An 11,444-nucleotide genomic window follows, 5' to 3' on the forward strand; every position below is an offset into this window, starting at 1 on the left:
TTCAAGTTCAACAACTTTGCAGGTCCTAGTTACTAAATTAAAATTTTAAATACATGGTTTGACAAAATTGAACTAATCTTACTGGGCGGCGCTCAGCTTGTCATTCCGCTGAATCTCTAATCTATGTTTATGAACATTATAGCCTGGGTCCCCAGGTAATACTAATCGAGCATGGCGTGTCGCATGAATCTATGTTCGGGCGGCGGTGGTCATATTAATATAGTACAACTACTTTGTTACCAGTACCATTAGTGCACACGGGATGGTTATTTTGTGGTTAATTTAATGCTATTATTCAATTGTTACCGAGTAAGCAAACGCAATTTTATTTATCCATTGTTATCATAGAACGATGTGGACTGCTTTCATCAAGGAGTCCGACAACAAATGCAATTTTAAAAATATTACACGCTATTTGATATTTATTCACCATTTTGTATGAGTCGAACATTTTCTTAGTGTTTAATTACCTTGGTACTACTGGTTATTATCTGTTGTCTCCAAAAACAGGTAATTCCAGATTAAGACTGCTAATAGAATTGTATTTATTCTAAACTAAAGAGTTGTGATCTATGTTAGTTTGGTTTTTTAACCTTTATCAAGCTGATTTTAAAGCTTCACTATTATTTTATAATTATATTGATTATTGCGCAATTCCGATTCGATCTATAGCTCTATTCGAATGAAGAAAAATTACTTTTAGAATAATTTTGACACCAAAAAAGAGCTATGGTAAGTAGAATTTTGCGGATGTTCATTTATTGTTTATTTCAGTCCCTCAATTCAACACGATTTCCTTTGGAAACTCTACTAGCTGATATTGAAATTCTTTGCTCTTGAAGAGCTGAAGATGATCCGGTCACTAGTTGTGGTGTTTTCACTGTTTTTGACATGCTCAACTTACAGCGTGGGGTGTATAGATGATTTTGATCTCGACGCCAAAGATCGCCAGGTGATAATTCATAATATTTTATTTTTTTGTTTTTCGCTCTCTTGAGCGATCATAAATGATATTGATAAATATCATTTATCACGGTAAAACGAAATACAATTTGTATTGTAAACGTTTTGACTACATTTGTCGAAGACGAACCGCCGCGTTGTCAACATACGTTGCCAAGTTGTCTTCATCATTGAAGTCGACATCATCAGCATATTCAGTGTTAAAACGAAGCGGAAGGCCCATTTTTGGTCGCAATTATGCCCAATCATGCCAAATCACGTTAACATGATTAAAACCCAAATTTTAGGTACTGTACTTCTAGCTGGTTGTCCCTGAACTCGTATATAAATTTTCATCAAGATTAGACAAAAAATTACTGAGTTATGAGCCAAAAACCATACAGCTATATTTGGGCATACTCACCATATTTGATTGATTTTGTCCCGTAAATTGGTCAAATATCAATATTTTAATGAAACCAACTTTTTATAACTTATAACTTAAGGTCGAAACCCTTAATGTCCGTACAAAATTATGTTTGTTCACGTAATTTCCGGTCAAATAATGTCCGATAAATAGCAAATATAAAAGGATTGATTGATATCCAACATTTATTTTTAGGGCTACGACTACCGTATACCACATTCTAACGAGGCTGGCTACTGGAGCGAAGACGTAATAAAAATAAATAACAAAGACGAAATAACTAAAGTGTTTTGGAATAGGAACTTTTACATTTTTGGAAAATTTATCGGCGAATCAAATGGAGAGGATACCACTATTTCAGGTAAATGATCATGAATTAATCAATTATATCCTATTATTTTGATGTCAACTCATACTAAAAATCGAAACGACACCAAAATATCTGGCCAAACCTCAATTTTCAAATAGACACAGTTTGGGAAAAAGAAAATACCGGCCGCAGTAAATAGTGAATTGTGGTTTGCAGCTGATTTACAGGTGCATTTAATTTATAGGGTTTTGCTGTATAAGAAAACGAACACAAAAGTAAATTATCTTAGAGTATTTGTGGTATCGGGAAAACGAATCAGACAGTGAAATTATAATGCTCGAGTAATGATTAACCTTTCAGCGGGACTGTATCGTGGCAAAGAGCTTATTTACAAAACCGTGATCAACTGTGATAGTGGAACTTGGAGAAACTGGTGAGTTTTTATTGAAGATGCTTCCCTCCGTCCTTGTCACTGATCGTTTTGGCCGTACCTGTCCGTACCTGTCCGCCCCTGCCCGCCCCTGTCCGTCCCTGTCCGTCTCTGTCCGCCCCTGTCCGTCCCTGTCCGTCCCTATCCGTCCCTGTCCGTCCCTGTCCATCTATGTCCATTCATGTCCGACCCTGTCCGTTCATGTCCGTCACTGTCCGAACCTGTCCGTTCATGTCCGTCTCTGTCCGTCCATGTCCATTCATGTCCGACCCTGTCCGTTCATGTCCGTTCATATCTGTCCATGTCCGACCCTGTCCAGTGTCCGTTTATGTCCGTCCCTGTCCATCTCTGTCCATTCATGTCCGACCCTGTCCGTTCACGTCCGTCACTGTCCGAACCTGTCCGTTCATGTCCGTCTCTGTCCGTCCATGTCCATTCATGTCCGACCCTGTCCGTTCATGTCCGTTCATGTCTGTCCATGTCCGACCCTGTCCAGTGTCCGTTTATGTCCGTCCCTGTCCATCCCTGTCCGTCCCTGTCCGACCCTGTCCGTTCATGTCCATCCATGTCCGTCCATGTCCGTACCTGTCCGTACCTGTCCGTACCTGTCCGTACCAGTCCGCCCCTGTCCGCCCCTGTCCGTTCATGTCCGTCCATGTCCGCCCCTGTCCGCCCCTATCCGTCCCTGTCCGTACCTGTCCGTATCTGTCCGTCCCTGTCCGTCCCTGTCCGCCCCTGTACGTCCCTGTCCGTACCAGCTGTCCGTCCCTGTCCGTCCCTGTCCGTCCATGTCCGTCCCTGTCCGCCCCTATCTGTTCCTGTCCGTACCTGTCCGTCCCTGTCCGTCCCTGTCCGTCCCTAGTCATCTCTAGACCTAGTCTGTATAACTTTATAAGTAAAACTGTCCAGGGTTCTCGACAGAAAAACGAAGCAGAAGCGAGTTCTTCTTCATGGTAACATACAAAAAAACCTTACCTCCTGCAAAGCTGGTGAAGATTTCGACTTGATCCTCAAGAATGATAATCGCCGTTTAGCTAATTGGATATTCAACGCACAACCGCTGCAGCACGACGTTGAATTTTTTTCAAAGAAAACGGTGAGCTATTTTCCTTAATATCAGATGCCCCCTAATTATTGTTATCTATTGATATGTTTTGACTTTTCGACTAGTTTTTTAATAATATTACTACATATTAACTACACCAGCATTGCAACGTTTTCCTTGTGGCTGTGCTATTACGTATACAGCAAATATTCGAGAAAACAATTTGCCCATCGCTTTTCTTGCAAAGGGTAAATGGCATTTACCAGTATTACAACTTTACTAAATGCTGAACAACCTTGTGAATTAGGCTTCTTTTGATTGGTCGGCGTCGACAGTAAGCCTTCCCTACAATGGCTTTCACAACGCGTTTCCCCAACTCCTGCTGCGTTTTCCCAACTCCTGCTGCTGGAGAGAGAGACTCCTAAATTATATACCATAAATACATTAAACATAGATATCGACAACAGACTCCGAGAGTCTTGAAGTTCTGTTACCACCGCTCCTGGTGCAACCCCGCCGGGTTAACAACGGAGAGACAGGGACTTCCAGGGGAGGTCATGGCCTGCTACTTGCAACTCCTAGGAGTACCCCTTTGGTTTTGGATCGGACACTCAAAAATATCGATAGAGGAGCGGTCTACACGCTCACAGGCTACCACGTCTCGTATAATCCCAAGATTTGACACGTTCACAGGCTACCACGTCTCGTGTAACCCCAGGATTTGACACGCTCACAGGCTACAATGTCTCGTGTTACCCCAGGATTTGGTTTTGGATCAGACGCTGAAAACAACAATAGAGGAGCGGTTTTCACTGCCGCAGTTAAAAAGGGTAGGAGTAATTACCCGCTGAGTCAAAACCCGCATTAGGTGAGCAATTCTATTCGGAGTGCCCTCACGTGTCCAATAGTATCTTAAGGTGGTAAAAAGTGGATATATGAGGTGGCCCGACGGTCCTACGATGTCGACAAAAGTCTGCTCCTTCGCAATATAGACCACTCCCCTATAATTGTGTGTATTGGAAGGGTCTGTTATGCTGCGCGCGACGCTAGCCATGTGTTAATTAATTACAGTGAAGTTCCTCCTTCGCAAAGTTATTTTCCGCAATTTTCTGGATTTATTTATTGTTGATGCGCGCGGCGCTACATAGTACATTGGTCAAATAAATCGTCAATTTTTATAAATTTTACCATGCGCGAATCCCACTCATTTATTATTTTTTCCCTAGTCACACTTTTCACTCGAAAGAATTAATGGTACAAAATACAAGTAGGGAAAATTGATCTTACTGGGCCGCGCTCAGCCTGTCATTCCGCGCCGCCTAATCTCTATTTTATATGTTAATGAACAGAATAGCCTGGGGTCCCCAGGTAAAAATTGATCGTGCGTGGTTTAACCGCGGCGAAATTTTTGTTTCAGACGGATTTCCCTGTACTAAAATGCTTTTGCGGAGTGACAATATTCAAACTTCGATAAAGTATATGAAGCGGGTACTTCTCGGAAAGGAAAAATTTAGGCAAACACGATGTGACTATTTTTGGATTGATTTAATACAACTGCAGAAAATTATTTAAACTTTAAGCAAAGAAGGGCAAATTTTGACCACCTTTTTGGATTTTTACTAACTAAGTGTGTACCTGTGCTCTGTGGTTTTGCCAGGTAGCTCTCTTTAGAACTTACGGTAGCGGTGCCGCTACCTGTCGGCCCGATGGAGTGTTGAGAATACGTTCTTACTAGTTACTAGAATGTGATCTGAACTCAAACTCGTCATCACTGTGTCGGCTGACAGTCCGGTCCGTTGGGTCGGTAAGGAAGGTCGTCCACATGACACAGTACAACTAGACTACAGCACGTTGACTATGTTATTAACAAACCATAATTAGTGAGTGAGATAACTAACGAATTGAAAATAAATTTGTATCGATTTTCATTTACTTTGTATTTGTATTTTATTCCAAATCAATTTTAAAACGGTAGCGGATCTGAGCCATAAAATTCTAATTTTATATTATTATTAAAGTTAAACTTAAAGCTTTAAAGTAGGTATTTAAGCAGAAATTGATTTGTTATTGATTTTCCGCAAATTAATTTAAAAACGGTGATGAGTCTGAGCCACCATAGCAGATTAATGACTAAATGAGTACTATTTTCAGATTAAGGTTTTATTTAACCAAGCCGTCCACGATAGATATGATACGGGGCCGGATAAATATGAGGGACGCAAGATAGACCTCGGAGCACAAGTTACAGAGAAATCAAAGCGTCCGGCAGTCAAAGTGGATTCAAAGTTAGTAGCTCAACCCATTTTATTCTGCGATTATTCGAATATCACAGTGGCAAACATGACCGTTGCAATTATACTCACTAAACTATTTACCCGGCCCTATACTATTATAGATTCGTCCGGGTTTTTGAGTGACAATTCGCGGGAAGAGCCGGGATATTATCAAATAGAGCAATAGACACCCACGCAGAATCCCTCGATAGCACATTTTCAACTTGTCAAGCGTGTCTAATTAAATTTAATCCGTTCCGTTAATCTAAATATCATTCCGTTAATCGAGATACTGTGCTTTTATGGGAATTCCCTCAACGCGCGGTGCATGAGTGAGTGTGTCAGGCAGTGTTTTGCACGTGACTTGCGCGCGACCACTGAACAACTAGTTTTCGCGTCATGTGACAAGTGCGTACGTCACATGACCTGCCAACGTGCGGCTATATCCCTGCTTGGAAACTGGGTGAAACAAGTTTTCCATCTGAATACCTCCGCTATGCCAAACAGTTGGTCACAGCCCCTTCCCGCTAGCAGTATAACTATATAGTGTTGATCCTCGATTTGACATCAGGATAGATACTAATAAATTATGTTCAACCTGAACGAGTTACTCGAAATTAAGCAACTAAATAAGGATCAATAGCGATTATACACTCTCACTCAAAATCCCGGACTCATCTGTAATACATAGACACTCCGCCCTCAATATTTATTTAAGTGTAAACACTCGCTCCCGCTCAGGTTTACACCTGAGAAAGTCAACTCGTGCGCTAGCGCGCACTTGTAGCTTTTTATCAAATAGAATCCGCTGCGCGAATTCTATCTCAAATAGATTACTTCGTGCGGCGTGTCTAACTAGACTCAATGTATTTTACAGTTATACCGGGTCCAGGACTCTAGGGCGTAAGAGTAAGAGTAAGACTCTAGGGCGTGAGACTTTAGGGCGGCGCCCTAACCCTAACCATCACCCTAACCCTAACCCTAACCCTTATCCTAACCCTAACCCTAACCCTGACCCAAACCCAAACCCTAACCCTAACCCTAACCCTAACCCTAAGACCCTAGAGTCTTACGCCCTAGAGTCTTACGCCCTAGAGTCCGGACCCCAGTTATACCCCTTTACTGTTTTTCAGGCAAAGTCTCACCAAAAGTAGTTTAGCAGGCATATTTTAAGTTCAAAAAAATTCTAATTGAATGTCAAAAATGACAAAAATAAAAATTAGTCATGTGGAGGTTTTTTAAGAAATTTGCGGAAAATACGCGCCAGAACTGTTGTACAAAATTTGGTACATTTACATAACCCAAAATCGCCATATTCAGGTGCCTTAAAAATCATGTTAAAATTGAGTTAGAGATCTGAAATTTTGCAGGGCGTGTAGATGTTGACCAAAATCGACTGTGAAAAAAGTTTCAAGTTTCAGGAGTATATCGGGAAATTAGTTTTCTGGAACCCCTGTTTTACAACAGATTGTCGTGAAGTATATTAATATCATGTATCTCATGTCAGTGGTGGCAAGCACGACCGCCGCCATTATACTCACTATACTATAATTTACCCCCCTATACTTCTATTATCACAGGAGGGGCAAAGTGCAAAGAAACTGCTGCTCACTGCTAATAACTGCTGCTCACTACTGCTCGCTGCTGCTCACTGCTGCTCAGTGAGCAGTGAGCAGCAGTGAGCAGCAGTTAGCACCAGTGAGCAGCAGTGAGCAGCAGTTAGCAGCAGTGAGCAGCAGTTAGCAGCAGTGAGCAGCAGTTAGCAGCAGTTAGCAGCAGTTTCTTTGCACTTTGCCCCTCCTGTGTTATACCCCCTTAACTGTTTTCCAGGCATTATAAGACTCACCGAAAGTAGTTCAGCAGGCATATTTTAAATTCAAAACATTCTAATTCATTGTCAAAGATGACAGGAATAAAAAATAGTTATGTAAAGGTTTTTAAGAAATTTGCGTTAAATACGCGCCAGCACTGTTATACGAAATTCGATTAAAAAACTACAAAATTGACATATTCACACATTTATTCTGGTGCCTTAAAAACGATGTTAAAATTGAGTTAGAGATCTGAAATCTTGCAGGGCATCTAGACGTTGACCAAATCGACTGTAAAAAAAGTTCATATTTCATACATGATTTTTTACATTCCATTGAATAAAGCTTTCGACTTGCGGGTTTTTAGAAATTAGTAGTCAATATTGGAACCAGGTGGGACAAAAGTAGGACAAAAACGCATGTGCCAAAAACAATTGTAAATGATGGCTATAGTTATAAGTTAGGCATAGGAGCCATCGAAAGTCGTACAGAATGACCCAGGCTCATGGAATAAAAGGAAATGAACGAAAATGAATATTCTCCTGAAAGTGCTCAGAATGGTTCAAAACTGTTCGGAAAGAATTTGTGTTGGTCCTAGGACCACTTGAAACAAGTTTGGGAATCACTGCTTGGCTAGAACCGATGTAAGGGTGATGTCTATTGAATCTTTATTGCCGAATACAGCTGCTTTTGGGCAGTTCTTCTTAATCTACCACAATTGTAAATGAATGGTAAAAGCGAGCGACCGATTTCATTCTCGGTATCATTTTGCATTTGTAGACAGTCATTCAAATTAATATCATTTCCTTTTGTTTGGGAAAGAGAAACACTGGCAGCAGTCAACTCTACCTAATTGTGGGCTTTGGTCAAATTTAGTTTATGTAATAAGCGCCATTAGTGGGCACAGAATATTTTCCTCCGGGTTCGATAAATTGTGTACAAAAATTTGTCTAAAAGATAATTCCATCATGAAGCAATATTAGCTAAAAATGCTAAACGGCGCTTGTAGTTGTTCGATGGATGCTTTTTTCGGTCAAATTTTTAGATTTTGGTCTATAACTTCCACAGTTTCAGTTATTTTGAAATGATTGTTATGAGTCGTAATCATTATCAACTAAGCGATCAGACGAAACTTTTGATACTAACATTTTAAGATTTAAAGGACAGTTATTTTCGAAATATGTTATCCTGAACACAAGGCCGGTTTCCCCTCTTGTATATGAATTTTAAACGGCCCTTATAGCGAACAGGGGGATGGCTGTTCGTTTGAGTACTATGGCTATGAGTATGACGCAGTTATACAAGTCAGGCAAAACAATTTGTGACCTGCCTATTGGCCGGGCGCCGCCATGGACTCAACACATGGTCCAAGCAAAGTCCAGTATAAAGGAAGGTAGTATTGATCAAGCTAATTATGATCCTGTAAAAATTGTTTTAAAATATTTGATATTATAGGATTTAAAGGCATTTTAAATTTAAGCAAGAAATTACCCATTTTTCTTTATTTTTACACATTTGTATTTGTAACCTGACCTTATCGTGCTGCACGGTGAATTTGCATTATTCAATATTCATACTTAAAGGCAACTATTGGTATCAAATTTATCAAACTCGGAGACAATAAATTCTGTGCTAGCGATCATGGCGCTTATTACATACTTACTATAGCGTTGAAAGTATTTATACTACTAGTGTAAACCGGCCTTCGGCCGGGATTTCATTGCCGTAGTTAAAAAGGGTAGGAGTAATTACCCGCTGAGTCAAAACCTGCATTAGGTGAGCAATTCTATTCGAAGTGGCCTCACGTATCCAATAGTATCTTAAACAATAATTTCATAATCAGTTCTTTCTCGTGGATAATTAAGTCATTATTAGGCACCACATTCCATGATCATAAGGTCCGAACACCGAATATTACACCTCATCACTCTCGTCTTGAACCGCTTTCCATTTTTATTTAAATCGTTTAGAAATTAACCCTTATTAACTCCGCACCACGCCCGCCTTATATTTGAAAACATGCATTACATTGTCGTATGAAAGTAAACAAACAGACCGCAATTCAACGAGTGGCTCCCTCCGCCCTCCTCCCCCTCCTAATAAAGTAATAAGCTTATAGTATTACACGCATAAAAATTGTTGTATAAAAATATGAACTCTCTCTCTAGTCTCTACAGTTCAAACAGACCGGAAACAGTGCCTCCTATAATTAGCGGAGCTAATCTAATTACCAACGCTAGGTACATAATATATAGTGATGGAATTATGGAAGAGAGCGAGGAGGGAGAAAAAGTGAGCCATTTTATGTCACATTTTTGGTACAAAACCATCAATTAAGCCACTTACCACCGACCAATTTAAAAAACCTTTATAATTTAACTTCGTCAGAGTTTTGTCGGCACTTTACCGAACAAAATCAGCCCCGTAACTCTTACCGTTTTCTTGATTAAGCTGCTTGGAAATTACACACGCACACACAGAAAACACACACACATCTTGAGAATATTATTATTGATTAATAAAATATATCTATGCATATCACGACAATCTGTCGTAAAACAAGGAATCCCGATGCTCCTTAAACTTTAACATGTTTTTGCCATCGATTTTACCGAAGTCTAGACGCCCTGCAAAATTGAGCTAGGGATCTGAAAAACAGTTTAGATTTTAAAGGGGATTGTTCTTAACTAATACGGTCGTCCACAAAAGGGTTTTTTAGGCTTATTAAAGTATGAATTTTTAAAATCAAAGAAATAACATTAACATTATTAATTTCAGATACTCTACTTTCGCTGCAACACGATTTGAATTCACGGCAACTGGCAGAGCGGTCTTTAGTCGTTTGGCCTTCGGGCAATGTAATGCATGGCCAAAAAACATGGAGATGCAATGCCAAAAAGTTCGAACATGGATACAGCACAGAAGCAAAGCGAACTTTACTGCTGTTACTTTGGCAGGAACAAAAAAAATTAATCCGGAAAATGGAAACTTCTCTAGGGGACTTGGAGTTTTTGGCAACAACAAGCACACTTTCTTACCAGACTGTCTTACTGATAAATACTTTAATTTCTTTCAACCACAAATCCATGGCAACAAGTTCCTTCCATTGAAATCAGTTAGAAAGACGTATATATTAACAGACAATAACGGCCAGAACGTATATCGATATGCTGAATCAAAAAACCAAGAGCGTGCATTCTGCTGCTGTACAAACATGAAGACAGGGAGGGTACTCGATGACGATGAAAGAAAGAACTGCATATCGTTAACTGATTGTTTAGCCAATGATTGGACTTGTAGACAAGCATTCGATCCCGAAATTGGGATGGAAATTGAGGAACAATTGCAAAAGGACAAACAAGAAAAACAAGAAGCATACATGCGAGGACTGCAAAATGGAAATGGCATTATCGTGAAGGGTCTTGCTGGGGTAAAAGCTAAAAGGATAAAGAAGTTGGGCTGGAATTAGGGATATACCGGACAATAAGCTCCTCTTTGGATAGGACAATTTCTAATTTCTAATTTCTAATTTTCTTCTACAATGAAACTGTGATTAGAATTATAAACGTAGCACTTTGATTTAAAATAAGTTGGGAGAGGATTTTTTTGTCATGTTTCAATATTTATGATAGTTTAATCAAGCGTACAATTAGATTTTATGAATTGTTTTCATGCATATTAAATCTATCGTAAATTATAGATCCTCTATAAGTCTATAGTAAACTACAGATCCTCGATAAATACAACGGTGAATGCTAAAAAATAGTTAAATGAACACTGAAAATAAAATCAAATTGTACTAATGCAATATTCACTTGATAAGTTGATATGAGTTTAAATTCAACACATTTGACGATAACAATTCTCGAAACTGAAAGATTATTGATAGCCAACTTCAAAAAATACTTTTAACAACCCGAGTTTATTCAAAGAATCTCCCAGCTGACCAATGAGGCAGTTGAAGCACTGAATAGGCAGATTACAGAATTCATAAATGATTTAGCTAAAGAAAGCTCGATATCTCTAAACAGACCCAGAATCCAAAACCCAAGTTCTACTCAAGGTTTGATCGACAGCAAGTGCACGACAGCACGACGCCTTTAAAAAAAAGAGAAGTTGGGCCTGACTGGCCCACGAGAGGATAGCATGAGGATGCTCTGCCTGCCTCTGGAGCATGGCAGCTCTATAAGGGGAAGTTGCCAATGA

The 11,444-nt window shown here is 39.8% G+C and overlaps 1 protein-coding gene across 1 annotated transcript; it reads left to right on the forward strand.

Annotated features, from left to right (window-relative positions):
• Positions 1-400: 400 nt before the first annotated feature.
• Positions 401-10,897, forward strand: LOC134825086 (uncharacterized). Its single transcript, XM_063837216.1, has 7 exons — positions 401-510; positions 775-952; positions 1,565-1,730; positions 2,040-2,112; positions 3,019-3,205; positions 5,306-5,439; positions 10,017-10,897. Exons 2-7 carry the CDS (start codon positions 851-853, stop codon positions 10,705-10,707), a joined length of 1,353 nt encoding a protein of 450 aa, XP_063693286.1. The 5' UTR covers positions 401-510; positions 775-850; the 3' UTR covers positions 10,708-10,897.
• The last annotated feature ends 547 nt before the right edge of the window (positions 10,898-11,444 follow it).

Source organism: Bolinopsis microptera, chromosome 13, assembly GCF_026151205.1.
Source record: "Bolinopsis microptera isolate Bmic1 chromosome 13, MBARI_Bmic_1.0, whole genome shotgun sequence".
NCBI classification, from domain to species: domain Eukaryota; kingdom Metazoa; phylum Ctenophora; class Tentaculata; order Lobata; family Bolinopsidae; genus Bolinopsis; species Bolinopsis microptera.